Raw genomic sequence first — 23,084 nt, 5'->3', positions numbered from 1 at the left:
ACCGTACTGCAATCAGAGAATAACGTTTTCTTTCATCTGCAGTTCACACTCATCACACTGCTAACAGCGTCTGACTTACCATCTGCGTCTTAAGCGATAATATAAAATAACTTTATTTTGGTCTTTTACATTTATAAGCACCATCTGCACTTTACACTGCAGTGTTTCAGGAAGAGTGGATCAGTAGAAATGAATGTTCTGTTTCCACAGAGGTCTTCTAATGACTGCAGCATTCTGTTCATTTATGCAGCACTGCTAGGAATGTAACTAAGCAAAGTGGGCACACACATGCACACACACACCCCCACGGACCCCCACATGTCCTTATGCAAAGCCCCAGTTAGGAGATGCATATAAAGCAAATGCCTTAGAGAAACGCGCAAAAAACGCAGCGGAGAGGATTTGGAAAGTGTGTCATCAGTCTGCTGTTTGGAAAACGTGTGAAGTGCTTGCAGCTCGACTGCTGTCAAATGAAGCGTGTGTGTTTTAGGAGAACGGGAGAGAGTGCGCACGCGCGCGCGCACACACACACGCACACACACACACACACACACACACACACACACACACACACACAGCCAAGGTAAGGATAGCATCCACACAAAGAAGGAAAGTGTGAGGAAAGAAGTTAAACTGAACTGCTTACAATAATTCGATTCATCTGTGGTCTTTAATAACAAAACACCTTCTATATAAAAGGAAATAGACATCGTCACTGCAAATGGAAAGCACTTTTTCTAGCGTTCATTTTTAAATAGAACCCATATGAGCGGACGATAATACAGCCTTTGACGAACGGGTGAGCATCTGCTGCAGGAGGTGAAGCAGACATCAGAGGGACAGCGAGGTCCTCAGCTGGGCCAATCATCGAGCTCCAAATGGCACTGCTGATGTGGAGGAAAACCTCTCTCCATTTCTACCAGAGATGATAATGTTACTCCCTCGGCAGAGGCTCCCCTCCGGCCCCTCCCCGCCACGCCGCACTGGTCCCCTCGCTCTAGAACGCTTGCACTTTATGATTCCACAACACAGTTCAGTCAGGCCAGCAAGTCTGATCATTTAGCGCAGGCGTATTTGTGTGTGTGTGTGTGTCTGAAACCGGTTCTATCGGAGACGCTCTCCGCCTGTGCGCTGGTCTCCCGCTCCCGTGGTCCAGTGGTGGGGGTTTAACCTGTGACCTCTGGTGGTCCCAGAGAAAAGCAGCCTATGCTGGCCAGTACTGCCTGGTACTCACAGAAAAGCAGCTGCCATGCAGTTCAACCACAAACATTCGCTTTATTTTGTTTGAAATGGTTATAGAAACGCTCGGAGAAGTGCAAATCGGTCAATATTCCAGATATTTCCTAATAATTATTATTATAATAATAATAATAAGAATATTTCTCTTTATGCAATGTCTATGTTCAATGCTGTCATGGGGAGGACTTATGAAGGTCAGGCCTATCCAGAGACCTTTCACCTCCACGTCCTCAGGTCCATACTACGGGTCTTGGTCACTTGTCGGAGTTTTTCCGGGGGCGTCTGAAGCTGGACATGTTCTCATTCAGTGCATAGATGCGTCGGGAGAACTCCTCGAAGCCAGCCACATCCAACTCTCCAAGGACCTGGTCGTCGCTCTCCACGGCCACGGCGTGGTCCACAGGAATGCAGGGAAAGTCCTCCAGGCGAGCCCCTCCACCCAACCCCAACCCCAACCCCAACCCCAGCCCCAACCCCAGCCCTGTGGCCTCAGTGCCCATGATCTCCTCTGCCTGTTCCACAGAACAGCAAACCTCAGTGCTGGCCGTAACCGTGCCCACACCACCCAGAACCACAGCCTCTTCAGGCACGGCCGACCCGTTCACAGTGCCTGGGTGCTGGATGGCTGGGGTCTCCTCTGAGGGACCTGCGTTGGGGAGGCAGTCTGAACTCGCAGGGGCTTGGGTGGTTTCCCCACTCTGGCCCACATCGGTCTCGACTGCATCCTCCGTCTGAGGCCCCGCCCCTGCCCCGCCCTCCAGTGGCCCACTCGCCTGCCCCTCGTCAGTTTTTATGTCTAGCGGGAGGAAGGCAGCCTGTGTGGGCGGAGCCTCCGAGGCAGCTCGGGGACAGGGCTGGGCTGAGACTGTGTCGTAGCTCGGTGGAGGTGTTTTGTATCTCTGCTTGTCAGCCTCGGAGCTCGCTCTCTTACGGGGTCCTCGGACCGGAGAGGCTGGAACGCCCTCCTCTGACACGGCGGAAACGCTCAGGTGAGTCTTCGACGGGACTGGAATCGCACTGGAGACATGGTGGCGATCACTGGGAGAGAAAGACAGGTGAGATGTTAAAATAGTCTGCATATGTTCAAATTAAAGTAGAGCTGCATAACATAGTTAACCCTGCAAACAGGGCCCTAAATAATTATTTTCATTTGTTTATTGTGTGCCACTAGCATCTTGACCAATCCCAGACCTTCCAAATGAGAGGTGTGCACGCATTTTGACCAATCACAGGCTCCCGATGAGAGTTGTACATGCATTCTGACCAATCAGATGCTCCAGGTTAGAGCTCTGTGGTTACTTGAAAGGAGAGTCTTCATCTCACAGAGACACATTTCATTTCCTGACACCTGCATGCTTTAATTATCACAAAGAACACTCTTTCATCTTCAGGTCCAGATAACGATATTTGTAGCCAATCAGACTGTGAGTGTTCTAGGAAAAGACAGGACTGGGACCTGGGTACTGGGTATCTGATCATGCTATAAGCACAAAGACCTCTCCACCAACGAGTAGTTATTTTACATTTTATTTTTAAGAAAACCACTAGCCAGTGTATACGTGTATTCTTCTATAAACTCAAATATTATCTAGACCAATCATGTCAGGCCCAAAGCTGCATGTAGGCCCCGCCTGTATAGAAGAAGCATTTGCAATAAACTTCCCAACACACAAGAAGAGTCTCCCGCAATAAACTTCCCAACACACAAGAAGAGTCTCCCGTTTCTTTGGTGGAGTCAGAAGTGGGATCCAACAGACCTCAGCAAAAAAGAAACTGTGGAGAACAGCAAATCCCACACTTGGGCTTTGCATGAAAGAACACATGGGATAGGAATGCCTGATGTATATGGACCATACACGCAATGTCTGTAACCCTCGGACCTTTCGAGAACTTCCGGTTGCAGTCGTAACCTGCCTAGTAATCAAACTGTCTGTGGGCTGAACACGAACGGTCAAACCCGAAGGCAGAAGGTCTGAGAGGTTGCCACCTAAAGCTGACGAAGGCTGCATCTATTCAGGCCTGCCCAAGAGGTGGACCCCGTAGACTGCCTGGATAACCACTATGGTCCAGTCTTTACACACATCCAAGACCACAGTACCCAAAGTTCACGGACGTACCAGCTGGGACTCACTAACCACCTGGTCATTAATAAAAAGACCCATGAGAGGTAACAGCAGGAACTTACGTTCACTCATCTCGTAGGTTTCATATCCACAAATAACAGCAATGTTAAGTTGATGTCTCTTTCTCTCTCTCTCTCGTCTCTGCATGGCTTTACTTGCTTACCACTCACCACTGTCTTGTGACTTTGTGCCAGTGAGAGTGAGACGGAAAAACAGCGTTTTTGTAATGTCTGATAAACACAGACAGGAAATGATGTTTGTAAACTCCAGCTTCGAAAAGATAACTGCGTCACGCACGAACACGCGTTCATATGTGCGTGCACAACATGAGATTCACGCCTTGGGGGTGATCCTGAAAGGTGGTGCATACTCGATTCTGACTACAACAAACCCACATGTCCATGCAGCATCTGCCACACTGCTTCTGTGGCAGCTGAGCAATGGTCGCGACATCAATCAATAAGTGTCACTTTGATTAGCAAATCGATATTTTGAGAATAAGCGGTTTTATTCTGCTCGAAAACCCTCTGAAACTGTGCACAGATGCAGGAAAAAAACAGTGCACTCTGGGCTCAAGGGTTCACTAGTGTCATATCCAGGGTTCACCCCTGCGCTTTAATATATCGCGAGGCGAGCAGCGTCTGCAATATCTGTGAATTATACCTCTTTCGCCAAGATCCTGAAGCTCCAGTCTGTAGTATTTTCTGAAGTCATTCCTTTCCCATTCCAATCATAACTATTTCACATTTTCCCCTCATAGTTTTAAATGAATATGGACTGGGCTGTATGAATTTATGAGCCGGTGAACATATGTATGGATTGTGTTGATGTATTTTGCTTTGGCAAGGCTAAGCAAATACAGCCACGCCAATAAGGCCTTTCTGAACTCGAGTCTGAGGGAGAGGGGAGAAAGACGCGACGAAGACACCCCTGTGCCTGCCCGCACGGATGTGCATGATGGATCATCTCGTAAGTCATTCACACACACACACACACACACACACACACACACACACACAGCTGTTTCTCTATTGACTCGGACTAGAACAGGAGATCTGAAAAACACTCCAATAGGCCAAGCGTCTGCTGTTGCATGGATCCAGGTCCTAAATGAGTGTGATCACTAGCACACACACACTCCCATAAAGAGCAGCTGCTTTGAGTTCCCATTCAAATACCTCTACAGACTCAATAAAAGCGAACAAGTTACTGGCAGTGGAGGAGGCTTTTGATAATTTGTTGACTTTACTGTCCTGCGGGTCTATGTTAGCTTGTCTGAACTGACTGTCCTGCAGGTTTATGATGGTGTGTATGAACTGACTGTCTGGTGGGTCTATGATAGTTTGTCTGGCCCAACTGTCCAGCAGGTCTATGAGGGTGTGTATGAACTGACTGTCTTGCGGGTCTATGATAGTTTGACAGCTACTTTATGAAGATGGTGGCCAACACCTCAGCATTACTGTCTTTCAGCAACGGGTTCTCATTCACTGACACGTCGGCGAATCAGAACATTTGTTACTGCCAAGCTGAACGCACCGTGCTTCATGACTCACAGCTGTCCCAGGGTGAAGGGTCATGCCTCCACTAAATCAGCCCTGCCAAGCCACCAGTCCACATTTAACACCCAGCAAAGTCCACAGGAGGTGCCTTCAAAGCCAGACCGAGGAGAAGGCCAGAGCAATGCTCGTCATGAAGACACACCCTGCTGAGTCCAGACCAAACAGTGCTCATCTCCAAACCAGTCCATGGGACAAAGTGCACATTGTGTCACTTTGTGTTTTAACGTAGCAAAGATGTATAAGAGAGTGAGAATCTTTTTTTTTCTTTTGGTCAGTGTTTATTTATTTATTTATTTTTCATATTCAGCGTTCGGTGGCATTCAGGGTTTAACTGCTGTACGCTTCTTTAATGCTAAACGGTGATAACTTGACTCACGCTAAAGAGAAAACCGTTTTGCCAACGTTCTGGGCCATCCACTGGGACCTGAACAACCGATGCTTTGCTGGGGCCGAAAAGCTCTGACTGAACCAATTCCAAACTACATCGTTACGCTGTGAGTAATTAATCCCAGTCTTAAAGCTGGAATAAAGGCAGACATATGAGCAGGAGCAAATTAAAGTGCCGATGAGTGAAAGCAGAGCTCTCCGCAGTGGCAGGTTGCTCCGAGGAACGTATCCGACTAGCATTAAAAAACGCTTCAGAAGCGCTGTGTCACTCGAGGCCTCGTGCGAACCGGCTACGGACTATTACTGACAAAATACAGGCATATGGACTCAAAATCTGATTACATCTCCGATTCCCATTAATCCCAGTTTTCCCCCCTTTGCGGACTGCATTCAATAAGAGGTTAATAATTCCAGCAAGCCTAAAACTATTTTCTCTCCAAACTGCGTAATCCCGTAGAAGCACGGCGACACCGGGGCACGCATGCAGACATGTAAACCTAGACGAGCCCTTTCCCGCACGGCATGGAAAACATAGCAGACCTTGTTTAGAGAAATCAGTTGTTTGTAGCAGAGGGTTTACGCTACTAAATTAACGTGCTCTAAACACGCGCCAGAGGTGATGTTTAATCAAAGTTGGCAGGGGTGGGCTGATGTGTAGCAGAGAAGCCCCTCGATCTTTGATGCTATTGTTCACATTGTGTATTTGCGCTATACTGGGCCACTTTGGTCAATCAGAGAGCTCCGGGCCCCCCTCACCCTATTTCCTCTTCACCCCTCTGGCACCTCCCCTCTTCTATCTCTCTGTCTCTCTTTCACGCAGCAAGGGAGACGACATTTCCTTGTGTTTTTCAAGAAGGTGGGAGGGCGCAGGAGAGAGGGGTTCTGAGAGATTAGTCCAGAGTTTAGTCCAAACCCTCATGCAGTGATGGTGGAGTTTTCTCCATGACCCAGGCAGGCTAGCCCCCTCCAGGGAGAAGACACTAGCAGACAAACAGTTGTGGCTTATAAATTGCAAGGATTCATCAACCTCTTCTCCTCAGAGATCAAAAGGCCCAAGCTCACACGCCTCTTCTACCGACACCCTGCCAGTACACACACTTAACAGCATAAGCATGTAAGACAGCTGAATCTCTCTCGCTGTCTTTCGCTCACACACACACAATCCTAGTCATGGATATTCCAGCCAGGTCTGGAATTTTGCAAATCCAAACATTTCCTGGGCATCTTCCAGTTTCTGCTCAACCCTGATGTGGGTCACACACTAGTCTAAACCACACACACAGATGACATTTGCTTTGATGTGCTACCCCTGACACGTTTTTCTTTTCCTTAGCAGGGACGGGACAGCAGAGACACACTTTGACCTGTGTCTCAGCGAGAGAGACAGGGGGACCTTCCTTTTCCGGCAATCTTATAGGGAAGAAAAGCTAGACTGACGACAAAGCAAACCTCGTTATGGAACCATTTACTTTAACGGTACGACCTGCCGAGTTTAACTGGGTGACAAACTCCTTTTACCCCTCGTCTTGGACGCCGCCGATAAATCTCCGCTCCTTTATGCTGCGCTCGCATGAGAGCGGCCAGGGAGAGAGTCTTCCCACCACACGGCACTCAAACCAGATGTGAGGGTGTTTTTGGCACCTAATGATGATGCGTCACGGTTCAAGCCACCGGAGCACGCAAAGCTAGGATCTGGACCGGGTGAATAGCGCTGTGTCCAGGCCTGGCGAGGACAGCGGAGACACGGCCCAAACGCCGGGGCCCGCGCGCGTCCAGATGCAAGACAAGGTGGCGTCCGCGGGGAGCTCTTTGATTCGCCGTGCTCGAATCCCGCACCCCCCGGTCTCTCTGATTCACGGCCTGATACTGCTAGCATGTGTGTGAGTGTGCCTTTGAGAGAGTGAGAAAAAAACAAAAAAAAAAACGGTCCAGGAACACGATACGAGGAGACCATTCCTGATCCGGTGCTTTGTTTTCCTCAGGTCTCGCTAAAGAACACTGCTAAAAACATCATCTGATGATATAAACAAGTCAAATAAATATATAAAGATGAAATTATAAAGCTGTAATAGGAAGCTTTTCAAATTCACCAGATGTGATTAATTGTTCGAATGTTAAGCAGTGATTAAACTGCCAAAGGCCCTTAGTAATAACGGCAGAACAGCTGCTGAACAGGTCACTGCAAACACTCGCTGGTTATGGAAACCAAACCGAGAATGCCCAAGGTCAGTCGGAGAAACAACAATCACCATGACACAGCCTGGAGGAGGAGCTATAGTAGAGTGGGAGGGGCTCTGAGTGCAGAGGAGTGGAGTTTGGCATGAACCAAAATAGCCAATAAGATCAAAGGCCAAAGAGACCGGGGGGGGGGGGGGGGGGGGGTGTTGTGAGGGGATGTATGAGTCTTCACATTGCTCCTCTCTGGGGTTCCGGAAGCATCTTCCGCGTCTCCAACCCCAGCATGAAGTTCCATGCCTGGGGGTTTGTCAAATTCCACCCCGTCTCCAGATCCACCCCTGGCCGAGTCCCCGCCCATGCCGCGCTGGGCGCCGTGCTAGCGCTGTAAGGCCAGCGGAAGTCATCCGGGACCCCACGCGGGTGCCGTCACATGCAGGTCAGGGAGTGGGCAGCGATGGCCGTCAGCACAGCCACAGAGAGCCTCCCTCATCACACAGACCAACACACAGTCAAAAGCTCCTGCCACGGACATGTCCAGGAACGAGAGACCCGAATGCAGCCATCCGCGGCGTGGCAGACAACCTACATGGGAGCAATCAGACGCAGACCAACCCCCCTTCTGCCGTGAGGGGTGGGGGAGATCAGATGAGGAGGTCAGGGAGGTAATTGGGAGGTGCAGGGCACGCCGGGGGAGATGGAGGAGGCTGCAGGCCTGCGTCCAGCCCGCTGCGACGCACCCGAAACGGATCAAATGTTAATGAGGCAGCTTTAGAAATTCATCTGTGAAATATGGAACATGTGCACATCCCCTGCTACCCCCTCATGCACGCACAAGCAAGGGGGGGGGATTGTGTTTGCCCAGTTCATGGGGATCTGTCTTGATCTGACTCTTGTGAGCACAGCACTGCCTACTCCAGACTCACTAGTTTCACTTTCACACATTCATTCATTCATTACCACACACACACACACACACACACACACACACACAACCCCCTACCTGTACGCACACATACACACTCCCAGGCACACAGCTCCTGTCTGTGTGACTCCCTGCAGTTGCCCTGTGGCTGGTTTTTATGTGTCGATATTTCACATCTCTGGCCCCTGTGCTGGAAATACTATCTGAATTGAGGCTTTTCGGGGGGGTGGGAGCGGTTGGGGGTGGGTGGGGGTTAAGGCGCACACGGGCTGTAAAAGAACCCCGCGGCTCACGCAGAATGGAAGGAATCTCGCCGCCAGGGTGAGCAGGTCCTACTCTCGCCACGGAGACGAGCCCCGGCTGAGCGGCTGACGTGGTTCAGCTCTACGCGGACGCCGTGAGGCAACAGACTCAGTGAGGGTCCTGGAAAAATGTAACTTATGGGCTACAAAATGACATTTTTACACAGAGTGGCTCATGAAGGAGAGTCCATCAGACGCGCCAGGCACACAGGATGAGGCAACGCACAGGGTGGTTGTGAGAGAGAGAGAGAGAGAGAGAGAGAGAGAGAGAGAGAGACACTTTACATGAGAACACTGAAAGCGCTTCACACTTCCAGCCATAGATGGTAAACCTCACTGATTTCCTCTTCCTCCTCCATTTCCTGCCCTGGGACACAGAGGTCAAGAGGTCAGGGGTTTCATATGCTCCCCGCCGAACCACTTCCCGGGTGCATTAGGAGTGCGGGGGAGAGAATGGCTGGATTTAACCTCGCCTGTTTCCTTTTGTAAACAAAGATGATTCAATTAGCGTTTAAAGGGACGTTGCGTTCGGCGCTGAACCGTGACCGGGCGGCTGGGATCAAAGCCACCGCGCAGATCACAGGGGTTATGGGCAGGTCCCCGCCTGATGGAAGGGGGGGATGCCCTATCAACGCTGTGCCCCGCACACCCACCGCACCACTACCCCCACCCTCTGCCGCCGAGCCGGGATGGGCAGCCGTTCTGGATCTGCTGCTATCATCTGATCAGCTCTGGGGAGAGAAAACACCTGCCCGTGAAACGTCTGTTTACAGAGGGCGAGCGGTTACAATGGAATTTAAAGAGGAAGGGGAAACCAGTTCTCTAGTTTACCTTCAAACCTGTGTCATTTTTCACCTGCTCTGTGTTCATCGTCACGGTGCCTCACTCTGACCCACACACAACTGATCACTTGTTCAAGGGTGAGACATTCAAATCAAATGTACTACACTTTTATCCAAACTGACTTACATTTCTGTCTGAATACAACCTGAGCAATTGTGGGTTAAATGGCAGCCTGGCAGTGGTAGGGCTTGAACTAACCTTCTGGTTAATGGTCAGGCACCTTAGCCACTGAACTACCACTGCCCACTACTAGGTTTCTCAGAGTCAAAAGGATGAAAAAAATGTTTAACTCACCATCTCACCAGTAATCCGTGTTCTAGAAAGTTCTTCAGGTTTGGCAGAGTCTGACGCAGGTCTGGAGTTGAGAGTCCGTGCTGGTATCGAAGCTGTGAACATACAACCACAGATACACAGAGACGTGGGTAACTGTCACCGGAGTCACACAGAGACCTGGGTAACTGTCACCGGAGTCACACAGAGACCTGGGTAACTGTCACCGGAGTCACACAGAGACCTGGGTAACTGTCACCGGAGTCACACAGAGGCCTGGGTAACTGTCACTAGAGTCACACAGAGATCTGGGTAACTGTCACTAGAGTCACACAGAGACCTGGTGAAGTGGAGTGTCTGCCTACAGTAGCATTTGTCCTTAGAGCCTCAGTAGCCCCACAGATCAGAACACACTACTAGAATTTCTACACATTCAACATGAAGGTATCCCCTTGCAAGCAGCAAGCACACACACACACACACACACACACCGCTTCCTTTGGACATATGGTAAACATATTCAGACTGTTTGAAATAAGGAACCATTGACATGAGCCATGAGCCAATCATCCCTCATGTGTCCGACTAAAGTTTTAAACCAAGATGCCACGACATGAACGTTTCCTAACTCACAGGGCCCAACCTGCGTCCTGCTCTAATCTAGTGGAGTATTTATTCAAATCAGGCAGGTGCGGGCAGCGGGACGCAGGCGAAGACGTCCCGCGAAGGCCCCCTGTCCCTTGCACGTGCGCAGAAGCCGTAACCGGAGACGACGCGGCGCTTTTCCTTCACGCGAGCTGGATTTATCTGCACATGACAATGTTCCGTGTTTATGGCCTCGTAAAGCACCGGGCCGGCACAGGTTCCGGGCCAGCAGCAAGCAGGTCCTGGGAGCAGACGAGGAGGAGGAGGAGGAGCAGTTGCGAACATCTGGATGAGATGAAATAAGGAAGAGCACGAAACCATGTGCTCACTTCCTGTCCTCAGACCACGTCCCCCTGGGACACGCTACTGACCTGTGCCATCTATGAATTTACTCCACACACACACACACACACACACACACACACACACACACGCACACGCACAGGCACGCATGCCCAGCCCCCACGCGTGCACGGGCGCGGCCTCCACGGTCACGTGAGCTCATCTGTGGTAACCAAAGCGTGGTAACCAAAATGTATTTAAATATTTATAAATTTAAAGCTTATGTAAATACTCTAAATAAGCTTTAGATCCTGTATGCACCATTTGCACATGCAATTAAAATCTTCCTGCGGCACAACACAGCGCCTCCTGTAGCCCCGGAGGGGAAACCCCGGAAGAGTTATTCATAGGCGACCGCCTGCAAGCATGAGGCCTCCAGATCCAGATAATCAATCAGCCTCTCCCTCTCAGACTCATCCCTCTCTCACTTCATCCCTCTCTCCTTCTCTCCCTCCCCCTTCATCTCCAACATCTGGCTATATCCAGCTCACATCTTCATAAAGTGTGATCAATGACCCCTACCCCACCCCTTCCCCTCCGCCCGAGTGGAGGACCACATGGAAGTCTAATTACGGCTGACGGAGAGAGAGAGAGAGAGAGAGAGGAGAGAAGAGAAGAGAAGAGAGATGTTCAATACTAAACTATTGAATAAAATAATTAAACACACGCGCACACACAGGTTGCTTCTATAGTGTAATAGGCAAGATGATCAGCATGTGTGCTGATGTACACTAGACTAGCATGTACACTAGACATTACTGATCCAGAGAGCTGATCCATCACGCGCGCACACACGCGCGCGCACACACACGCACTTTCCTCTCCAGCATGTGTGTAATGTGGCCTTGGCAAAAGCCCGTGTCCCAGATAACCAAGGGCAACAGGGTAACAGGGAGAGGCCTGAGAGTGCAGGGTGGGCTACAAGCAGCAGTATAGAAACAAACACACAGACACACACACACGTATACTCTGCCAATTCAAGGAGAATGTGTTCAAGGAGAGCATTAATGTCAGGGGCATCATAAAACGTTAGAGAAAACTTACGACACAGTATGAGAGCATCCTTTTGTGTGTGTGTGTGTGTGTGTGTGTGTGTGAGAAAGAAGACAAGGAGAGAGAGTCAGAACGTGCATGTGCAGATGTATGTCACGTGTTCACGTGCTTCACACCCTCTCTGCCGTGTTTTAATGAACTGGTGAGCTCCTCCTGAACTGGGCTAACGCTCCCATCAGCTACAGGTCTACAGCTAACCCCGGCGACACTCCGTTCCCATGGAGACCAGGAGCGGAAGGGGCCAGAGTGGCGGGCCAAGGGCCGCCGCGTCCTGTTTTAGAAACAGTGCGCCACGTGTACCTGAACCCAGAACAGCGATGATGGCAGCCAGAACGAACCCAAAGTCAGAAAAGGGTTTCAAAAATGTAAGGTTGGAAATGAAGGAGGATTTGGTTTGGTAGTAAAACCTAACTCAGCCCTGCAAACAAACACACACACACACACACACAGTGTCCCTGAAGAGAAGAGACTGCTGTATTTCTGCACAAGATGAAGGTATGTTTGAGGACATGGGTGTGGATATGTATGATGTCAGTATTTACAGCCCTGCGCTGAAACGCAGCCAAACGAGTTACACCTGAACGCTCTGGACGGGTAAAAGAGCAGAACAGTGACTTTAGTCAACTTCCTCATCAACACCCCCACCAGTTAACCAGAAGTGTGTTTTCGGGAGAAAACGTGTGGCTTTTGCGTGATCTGTATTTAGCTTTAGTACGACGTGACCTTTCAGCACCTACTCCACACACACGAATACACGTGTACACACACCTACACACACACACACACACACACACACACACACACACACACACACACACACACACACACACACACACACACAGACACACACACACACACGCACAAACAAACAAACACACACACAGACACACAAAACAAACCTGACATCAGCCCACAGGGGACCAGATTGAGTCCAACTCAGATATGGCACTGAGACAAGTTAGTCTACATGACACACTGCTCACGCTTCAGTGGTTTGTTTGACTGGCAGGAGGATGACGAGTGACTTGTGTTTAAATCCCTTTTCCTGATTCCACATCCCAGGCACCAATTCCCCTTATCATGCTATAGCCTTATGGAGCCAGAGAGGTGAGTGTGTCTGCTGTGTATTAGGATAAAGTGTGTGTGATTTATTTCGACACAATGTGTATATTAGAACGGTGTATAGAAATAGCAATGAATGCGTGTGGTACAGTAGCAGAATTCAGTGTGTTTGGGTGGGGGCAGGTGCGCATGTCTGCTATACTGGTGGACACAGCGTGTTTTTAATGTGTTGGTGTAGAATGCGGTTTAAGGATTATTGTGTTTGGTGTAGTAGTTTAGCATGCTTAGGTACAGTAGCAGGGTTTAGTCTGTTGTGTATAGTACGAGTTTTGTTTACGTGGGGCATAGTAGTAGGGTTTAATATGTTCCGTTATAGCAGCAGGGTTTGGTACATTTGGGAACAGTAGAAGCGTTCCGTTCGTGTAGCGTCGTTGCTGGGGTTTAGTAGTGTTATAGTAGTAGGGTGTAGCATATTTGGGTGTAGTATAATTGGGCGTAGTTGTAGGGTTTAGAGGTTGTACCGTGTGTGGTAATAGGGTGTAGTGTGTTTGTAGTGGCAGGATGCAGCCGTGGTGCACCTTGGAGCAGGGTTTAGGAAAGTGTGTGTGTGTGTATGTGTGTGTGTGTGTGTGTACAGAGCTCCATACACACCTAGCCAAGCAAGAGGAACAGGTAGGTGGGACTTACACCCATAGGGTGTAACAGAGCAATGGAAATAGTAAAAAGGTAGAGACGAGGCGACAGACGTGCTGTGAACTCTTCTCTATACCAGGCGTGTGCACGGGGACGTGTGTGTTAGACACAGTCTGCATAACGAAGCTGAACCTCAGAGTGCAATAACATCAACTGCTTACTGATATTCTGTATTGGCATATGCGCATGACCCGCAGGAGACCGGTGTTGAAAAAGATCAGGTACAAACACACTCGCGCGCGTGGGCAGAGAGCCGTTCACGTCCACGTCGATATTTCCACGGCTCTGTTCGCCACTTCTCCCAATAGCTCGGCTCGGCAGCGGCCCACTTCCAGGTCCAGAGCGGATCTCCATCGCGGCACCGGAACCATCTACCTGTCGGACCCGTCCGGAACCCCGTCTGCCGCCCAGCATCGGAGACGAACCCCGTTGGAAGAGTTGACCGAGCCAATCGAGCGTTCGCTCTCGAGTTGAGCAGAATTGCGAGGCTGAACTTCTGAACCGGCACACCATGTGTGATCGGGCCAACGACGGTGCACGCTACGCCCGCCGCACACATTTGTACACACGCTGACGATCTCCAGAATCGATCCAGAATGCTGCAGACAAACAAACAGTGATGGATGAAGGACGCTTGGCTGGCCTCCAGAACCTTCTGGGCATTTATCAGTCGTGGCCAAGCTGCAATCCCATCACATAAGCGTGCGCGTGCGTGTGCATCGGGGCACGTGTTGGACTGTTTAGGAAGGTTTAGACAGCGCTTGGCAGGGCAGATCTGCTGGGCTTTGTTTCACTTCACTTGAACACTGCGAGCGGAAGAGAAACGCAGACGAATCTTCCGCCAAACCTGAGAACACGTGTCAAGAACACGTAAACCAAAATCATGCAGATAAACAAGCCAGCATTTCAAATTCAACAACGCCTTTACAGCAGCCATCATCTTAAATTACTTCCTTTTACACATTTTGTCTGCAGGAGTTTCGGAAAAATAAATAAATCTTTTGTTTTTCCGTTCACTTCCCATAAGGATGTGGTTGGATTTTTTTTTTTTCTTTGTTAACCTTTGCCATCGGGTATTTCTCCCCGCCATGAACTGTTAGAAATTCCTGTTCTTTTTTTCCTCTTTCCCTTTTTGAGATGTATTGTAAGCGACGTTCCGTCGAGGGTCTCCTCCCTGACGGAGAGACTCCGTTCCGCCCGAGATCGTTCCAGGGCGAGGCTCTGTCAGTGGCCGGGTCACCATGGTTCGGCTCGCGTCGGGTTATTAGCGCCCTGCCCAGCCTTTTCAGCGGGCGGCTCTCTTCCCAAATCCGCCGCTGTCTCCGGCCCCGAGCCTGGAGCGAGCTTGTCACGTGGAACCGTGGCGGTGATTTCTAATCATCGAGGAGGCACGGCCTTGCTGTGGTTTGGAGAGGTGCGTGAGGTAGGAGTCCTCGCCTGGCAGGTTAGCGGAGCGTTCGACCTTCCCCAGGGAAGGCAATCAGGGCCGTCCGGATCCTCTCGCCTCAGCCGCTGTCGGGCAAGGCATCAGGGGGAGCCCGCCCCGGTCCGACGGGGTCTGGACGGATGAGCGTGGCAAGGGGCAGGAGCCTCTGGGCTGCACTCGCTGTCACGCGGCAAGCATGCAGAGGGTTAAACTCGAAGGAAATCATCGCTGTGCAGCCTTGAATTGACAGATGGAGGGGAAAACCCTCACAACAGATGGACAGGAGGATGGTCCCACTTCAGAAAAATGAGAGGAGAGAGAAGGAGAGACGCGCCCCCTCAAGCATGAAGGTCTTGGCTCTGGCGTACAAGGCCCACACGACCCTGGGCCTCCCCATGGCACAGATCCATCTCTGACTGCTTTCTCTGGGCTCGGACTGACGGAAGCTAAGCCCTTCTGACAGAGCCCCACCTTCACTGTCTGGCACGGCTGCGCATGTGAAGAGGAACGGGCGAAAAGCCACCATAAAAAGCACGCATGCATTATGCATATATGGTACCTGCAAAGCAGTGGGCGGGGCAGGCGGCAGGGTCTCTCTGGTGCTGGCGCACGTGTATGGATTAACTGAGATTCTGATTTGGCGGAGGGCTCCAGATTTCTCCACGACGCGGAACTGACGGAGATCTGCAGACCGTTCCCCCGTCCTCGAGGGGAGATGGGACGGTCCGGGGCACCGAGCGCAGCTGCTCCGGGTGGACGTCCTGGCTCGGACCCGGCTAGACCGGACGCTCTCGCTCTCTGCGTCTGGCCAGAAGGCTTAGAGCTGACCGCCCCGGTCCGGTCCCAAACGTGCGGCGCTAACGTGCTTAGCTGTGAAGCCCTTGACGCCCCGCTGGCTGCTCTGCTCTTCAAAACGGCCCCAGCTGCTGGAGCTCGCCGTGTGGGGAAAGCACGGCACGGCTCCCTAATGGAGATGACACACTGTGCTTCTTGGGACTGGAATGGAGATTTTGGGGGGTTTTTTAAGTCCTTGCAGTCTCTACCTGTCACAACGTTGAAAGCTTCTTTCGAAAGCACCGACTGAATCCATAAAAAATGTCCATAAGCAATAAGCACAATGACACAATGACCACAATGACACAATGTCCACCCATCAAGTACAGCTACACCCAGACCCCAGGCTCAGAGAGCAGCAGTAGCAGCTACACCCGGACCCCAGCAGCAGTAGCAGCTACACCCGGACCCCAGGCTCAGACAGCAGCAGTAGCAGCTACACCCGGACTCCAGGTTCGAACGGCAGCCGTAGCAACTACGCCCGGACTCCAGGCTCAGACAGCAGCCGTAGGAGCTACGCCCAGACCCCAGACTCAGACAGCAGCCGTAGCAGCTACGCCCAGACCCCAGGCTCAGACAGCAGCCGTAGGAGCAACACCCGGACCCCAGGTTGAAGAGCTTCCTCGCTGCGGCTCAGCGAGTCGTCATGAAACGCATTCCTGTATAACTGCAACAGTTTAAAAGCGCGTTTGGACTGTGCCACTCCCACGCCTGACGGGACCTCTCCTTCATGCAGTGTTGGGTTTCTCGCTGCCACTGACCCTCGTCTCCTGCGTCGCCTTGTCCGAGTGGTGGCGCTTTTCCCAGCCACTCCATTTCCTCCTCTTCCTCCCGCTCTCCTGACTCCGGTACTCCTTTCCTCCTGCCTAATGGGCATTAACAGGACCCAGGTGTGCGGCCCGATCGGAGGACAGCTGCGGTTAATTGGAAGCAAGCCGGGCCCTGGGTTCCGCTCCGGTGGGTATCACGTGTCCGCCTCACAGTCAACACATTTACATAACTACGGGAACAGCGCGCGAAGACGAGGGGGAAGTCCAATTACCCGCCCGGCGGTGACAGGCGTCCCGTCCCGCCCCGCCGCGCTCGGTGTGGGAGACGCGGGCGTCTCTCCGCCAACGGTCCTCTGGGTGACTATGGTTACACCTGACGAGCCCGTCTCGCCGGGCTACCGCAAAGAGCCCCGAGCAGTCATTAGCATTCAAAGAACACTAAAGGTTTTTTTTTGTTTTGTTTTTTTAAAAACACAACTGTACAATTGCATTGTGAGCCATTTTTATTGTTACCATGGGCCATGTGATACAGTCTGCAATAGAAAACATACTGCTCCTGCAGACCTGCTTGTGTTAGAAGTGTCTGGGTGTATGAATAACTCATTCACTGGAGTTTTTAAAAAAAAGGGGGGAAAAAAAACCCTCCGAAGCTCAGGATACACCAGCTCAACACAACCATTCTCTAGAACACCAGACAATGCCAACGGGCCCTGACAACACACACACACCGCAATATCACCTGACTTTAATGTGATCGCTAAAGAAATCGGATAAATCAGTATCAGGGGAGACAGAATAACATTCTAGAGAGTTTCCAAAAATCAGAGAGAGAGAGAGTGAGCACACACACTGGTCCAACGTTCGACACCGGAGAACGCTGGTTGGGTGTGTGTAGGGATGTGTGCTGGTGTCTGCCTGTTTGGTGGCCTACACTGACACCTGTTGGAGCTGCGTCTCTGGCCACGAGGGTCCAGGCACCCACACGGTCTTGAACTTTGGAGGAGTAACACTAACCCCTTTTAACTTGGGGCAGGGTAACCCTAAACCCGCCCCGCCGAGTCGGGGCGCGTCGGGGTCAAATCGCCCCGGTCACGTGGGAGCGGTAACATGGGACCTCCTTCACACCTCCATCCTGCTCTCCTCACACACAACTAAGCAGGCCAGTAGAACCCTGGCTGGGCACGAGGGACCGGCGGAAAACGCGCCGGATTTATATGCCGATATTCCTGAGAACATTCCAAGAATGCCTAGCTGATAACAAACGGTCATGCCATACCGCCAAACCGTGCCGGAATCACTACGGCGCTTTTAGCTGGGAGAGAGTGTGCACGGAAAGCTCATATCAACTGCTGAAACGGTTTCACCTCCAAAACACTGAACATAAACAAACATATATATATATATATATATATATATATATATATATATATATAAATAAAAACAAAACAAAAACAATGTACACACAGCCTTTAAGCGGAAGAGCCAAATTACTGAAACGTTGTTTTTATTTTAGCTCCGCGAGGCCAGCCACAGGACCACGCTGGGGAGTTTTAATTACGGAGTTAAACTAGCAGTGGGTTCTTTTATGGGGCCCACCGTGTTTTCGGAGCAGCAACACGTTTCCATGACGGAGCGCAGCGAGGTGAGAGGGCAGGAGACATGGAAGACAGGCTGTGAAGACGTCCGCCCCCCCCAGCCCCTACACCGAGGCCTCCGGTGTTCCGTCTTCATAAGCAAGGCACGGGTCGAAGGTCGCTCCTCTCGCGCAGCAACGAGGCTGCCTCTTCTCAGACGTTTTGCGCTGAACGCTGCAGACACCCGAAAGCGCGCTGCATGCCCCTGCTCTGGCCACTCCGAAACTAAACTTGACCTTTCCATATCAAAAGTAAGAACGCGACACCTAAAAAAAACCAACTGTACCACTTCACGTCTGAAATGTTCTAAATTGTTGGTTGTGAAGGGCACACACAGAATGGCCTAAGATTTAGCACGCTTACAGGAAAGGCAAACGTCCTTTTATTTTGTATTTATTTATGTTTTCGGAGCAGCTGACGATGACAGTTAGACAGCATGTTACGGGGTGTAATTAGAGGCTGGGTGCAGTGTGTCTGCTGGGTTCTCCTCCAGGAGGTGACTGAGGCGGTTTTTCCTGCGTTCGTAGCGCTGGCGGTGTTTTTGACATGCAGCTCAAACGCACGTCCCTCAACGCGTTGCGTCTACCTCTCATTCTACCGCTAACACATAACAAGCGTGCGCGGAAGGGGAGGTGGTGTTTTGGGGGTGTGGCCCCCACCTCCCGCACCCCACCTGGGCTGTACGTCTGGGTCAGCGTGTGGAGGAGGAAACATGTCATCGACTGGCAAACAAAAAGGCTTTGTTTCACTAGTCGGCAAACATTACACAGACGCGCGTTCATATATATGTGGAGGTGTGTGTGTGTGTGTGTGTGTGTGTGTGTGTGTGTGTGTGTGTGTGTGTGTCCAGAGACACTCAGCTTGCATCTCACTTCCCTGACTGATGGGCACATGCTGAACCGTGACGCCGTCTCACAGGCCGGACAGAGGAGGACGGAGGGCACTTCCGGATTCCCCAAAAGAAACCCGCGGGAATGCAGCCTGTCCCGTGACTGTAGCCCCTCACGTGCCCGGGCAGAGGAGGAGGCTACACTGATCCCCACGCAGCCCAATCGCCACGTCTGGGAGCGCGCGTGCAGAGAAGCCACCGCTTCCAGCCTCATCCCTGTTCCCGGTCGCTCGGGGACGGAGGCATGGCGCAAGGCTCCGATAAATCTGTTTGTTTTAATACAGAGGCAGACGGTGGTGCCCAAACACGGGCCAGCCCTGCGTGAACAAGACGGCCTGCCACACAATACTTCACCGATAAGCATCTGTGATCGTCTGAAACGAATTCCTCCAAACGGATCCAAACTGTTTCGGAGTCGTGCGACATTGTATTTGAAGACGGCGAAAGGCCATTCATTGCAAAACAGGTTTGTTCATTGTGTGTTTATTTAGCATTTGATAAGGGAGTATAATCATAACCAAATAACAGATTAGGCCTTCATATCGCGGCGGCCCAGAGTTCGCAGACTACTGGGCCAACAGGATGTCGCTGCAAGTGTTCAGCCATGACCTCAACCCGCCTCTTCCCTCACCCAGAGCCCCGCCCACCACCGAGCTAATCTCTCAGTGGCCCCTCCCGCCTCCCTGCTAATCTCTCTGTAGTCCCACCCACGGTCCTGCTAACCTTTCGGCAGACCCACCCAGCGCCCTGTCCTCTCCATAGCCCCGCTCACAACTCTGCTGACCTCTCCATAGCCCCGCCCCTTCTCTGAGCCACTTCCTACTTTCTCTCTGTTCCATGATTCGAGCTGTGCATTTCCTCGGTGCTTTGCTCACTCTGTCCCTCACGCGTGTCTGTCTGTCTCTCTCTCTCTGTCTGTCTGTCTGTCTGTCTGTCTGTCTGTCCCTCACACGTCTCTCTCTCTCTCTCTCTGTCCCTCACGCGTCTCTCTCTCTCTCTCTCTCTCTCCCCCTCCCGCGTCTCTCTCTCTCTCTCTCTCTCTGTCCCTACCGTGTCTCTCTCTCTCTCCCCCTCACGCGTCTGTCTCTCTCTCTCTCTGTCTGTCCCTCACGCGTCTGTCTCTCTCTCTCTCTCTCTGTCCCTCACGCGTCTGTCTCTCTCTGTCCCTCACGCGTCTCTGTCTCTCTCTGTCCCTCACGCGTCTCTGTCTCTCTCTCTCTGTCCCTCACGCATCTCTCTCTCTCTCTCTGTCCCTCACGCGTCTCTCTCTCTCTCTCCCTCACGCGTCTCTCTCTCTCTCTCTCTCTCTCTCCCTCACGCGTCTCTCTCTCTCTCTCTCTCCCTCACGCGTCTCTCTCTCTCTCCCTCACGCGTCTCTCTCTCTCTCTGTCCCTCATGCGTCTCTCTCTCTCCGTCCCTCACGCGTCTCTCTCTCTCTCTCTGTCCCTCACGCGTCTCTCTCTCTCTGTCCCTCACGCGTCTCTCTCTGTCCCTCACGCGTCTCTCTCTGTCCCTCACGTGTCTCTCTCTCTCTCTGTCCCTCACGCGTCTCTCTCTGTCCCTCACGCGTCTCTCTCTCTCCCTCACGCGTCTCTCTCTCTCCCTCACGTGTGTCTCTCTCTCTCTCTGTCCCTCACGCGTCTCTCTCTCTCTCTCCCTCACGCGTCTCTCTCTCTCTCCCTCACGCGTCTCTCTCTCTCTCTCTCTCCCTCACGCGTCTCTCCCTCTCCCTCACGCGTCTCTCTCTCCCTCTCCCTCACGCGTCTCTCTCTCTCTCCCTCACGCGTCTCTCTCTCCCTCTCCCTCACGCGTCTCTCTCTCCCTCTCCCTCACGCGTCTCTCTCTCTCTCCCTCACGCGTCTCTCTCTCTCTCCCTCACGCGTCTCTCTCTCTCCCTCACGCGTCTCTCTCTCTGTCCCTCACGCGTCTCTCTCTCTCTCTCTGTCCCTCACGCGTCTCTCTCTCCCCCTCACGTGTGTCTCTCTCTCTCTCTCTCTCTGTCCCTCACGCGTCTCTGTCTCTCTCTCTCCCTCACGCGTCTCTCTCTCCCTCACGCGTCTGTCTTGCTCACTCTCTCTCTTTGTCCCTGTCCCTCACGCAGTCTCTCTGTCCCTGTCCCTGTCTGTCTCTCTCTCTCTCTGTCCCTCACGCGTCTGTCTCTCTCTCTGTCCCTCGCTCGCTCTCTCTCTCTGTCCCACACGCGGCTCTCTCTCTCTGTCCCTCACGCGTCTCTCTCTCTCTGTCCCTCACGCGTCTCTCTCTCTGTCCCTCACGCGTCTCTCTCTGTCCCTCACGCGTCTCTCTCTCTCTGTCCCTCACGCGTCTCTCTCTCTCTGTCCCTCACGCGTCTCTCTCTCTCTCTGTCCCTCACGCGTCTCTCTCTCTCTGTCCCTCACGCGTCTCTCTCTCTGTCCCTCACGCGTCTCTCTCGCTCTCTCCCTCACGCGTCTCTCTCGCTCTCTCCCTCACGCGTCTCTCTCTCTCTCTCCCTCACGCGTCTCTCTCTCTCTCCCTCACGCGTCTCTCTCTCTCTCTCCCTCACGCGTCTCTCTTTCTCTCTCTCCCTCACGCATCTCTCTCTCTCTCTCTCCCTCACGCGTCTCTCTCTCTCTCTCTCCCTCACGCGTCTCTGTCTCTCTCTCTCTGTCCCTCACGCGTCTCTCTCTCTCTCTGTCCCTCACGCGTCTCTCTCTCTCTCTCTCCCTCACGCGTCTCTCTCTCTCTCTCTCTCTCTCTCTCCCTCACGCGTCTCTCTCTCTCTCTCTCTCACGCGTCTCTCTCTCTCTCCCTCACGCGTCTCTCTCTCTCTCTGTCCCTCATGCGTCTCTCTCTCTCTCCGTCCCTCACGCGTCTCTCTCTCTCCCTCACGCGTCTCTCTCTCTCTCTCTCTCTCTCTCTCTCCCTCACGCGTCTCTCTCTCTCTCTCTCTCACGCGTCTCTCTCTCTCTCCCTCACGCGTCTCTCTCTCTCTCTGTCCCTCACGCGTCTCTCTCTCTCTCCGTCCCTCACGCGTCTCTCTCTCTCTCTCTCTGTCCCTCACGCGTCTCTCTCTCTCTCTGTCCCTCACGCGTCTCTCTCTTTCCCTCACGCGTCTCTCTCTGTCCCTCACGCGTCTCTCTCTGTCCCTCACGTGTCTCTCTCTCTCTCTGTCTGTCCCTCACGCGTCTCTCTCTGTCCCTCACGCGTCTCTCTCTCTCCCTCACGCGTCTCTCTCTCTCCCTCACGCATCTCTCTCTCTCTCTCTGTCCCTCACGCGTCTCTCTCTCTCTCTCCCTCACGCGTCTCTCTCTCTCTCTCTCTCTCTCCCTCACGCGTCTCTCCCTCTCCCTCACGCGTCTCTCTCTCTCTCCCTCACGCGTCTCTCTCTCCCTCTCCCTCACGCGTCTCTCTCTCCCTCTCCCTCACGCGTCTCTCTCTCTCTCCCTCACGCGTCTCTCTCTCTCTCCCTCACGCGTCTCTCTCTCTCCCTCACGCGTCTCTCTCTCTCTCTGTCCCTCACGCGTCTCTCTCTCTCTCTCTGTCCCTCACGCGTCTCTCTCTCCCCCTCACGTGTGTCTCTCTCTCTCTCTGTCCCTCATGCGTCTCTCTCTCTCTCCGTCCCTCACGCGTCTCTCTCTCTCTCTCTGTCCCTCACGCGTCTCTCTCTCTCTCTGTCCCTCACGCGTCTCTCTCTGTCCCTCACGCGTCTCTCTCTGTCCCTCACGCGTCTCTCTCTGTCCCTCACGCGTCTCTCTCTGTCCCTCACGCGTCTCTCTCTGTCCCTCACGCGTCTCTCTCTCTCTGTCTGTCCCTCACGCGTCTCTCTCTCTCTGTCCCTCACGCATCTCTCTCTGTCCCTCACGCGTCTCTCTCTCTCCCTCACGCGTCTCTCTCTCTCCCTCACGTGTGTCTCTCTCTCTCTCTGTCCCTCACG

The 23,084-nt window shown here is 52.4% G+C and overlaps 1 protein-coding gene across 4 annotated transcripts in view; it reads right to left on the bottom strand.

The window, feature by feature from the left end:
* Positions 1-651: 651 nt before the first annotated feature.
* The window catches only part of uvrag (UV radiation resistance associated gene), a 72,631-nt gene continuing 50,198 nt past the window's right edge, over positions 652-23,084 (bottom strand). For all 4 annotated transcript variants that reach the window (XM_035535564.1, XM_035535563.1, XM_027029229.2 and 1 more), the window contains 2 exons: positions 9,848-9,939; positions 652-2,277 (listed from right to left, as the gene is read on the bottom strand). In XM_035535564.1, the coding sequence (XP_035391457.1) occupies positions 1,494-2,277; positions 9,848-9,939 (876 nt within the window). In that variant the 3' untranslated portion in view covers positions 652-1,493. The remainder of the gene's footprint in view (positions 2,278-9,847; positions 9,940-23,084) is intronic.

Source organism: Electrophorus electricus, chromosome 17, assembly GCF_013358815.1.
Source record: "Electrophorus electricus isolate fEleEle1 chromosome 17, fEleEle1.pri, whole genome shotgun sequence".
NCBI classification, from domain to species: Eukaryota; Metazoa; Chordata; class Actinopteri; order Gymnotiformes; family Gymnotidae; genus Electrophorus; species Electrophorus electricus.
This window is presented reverse-complemented; position numbering and strand designations above follow the sequence as displayed.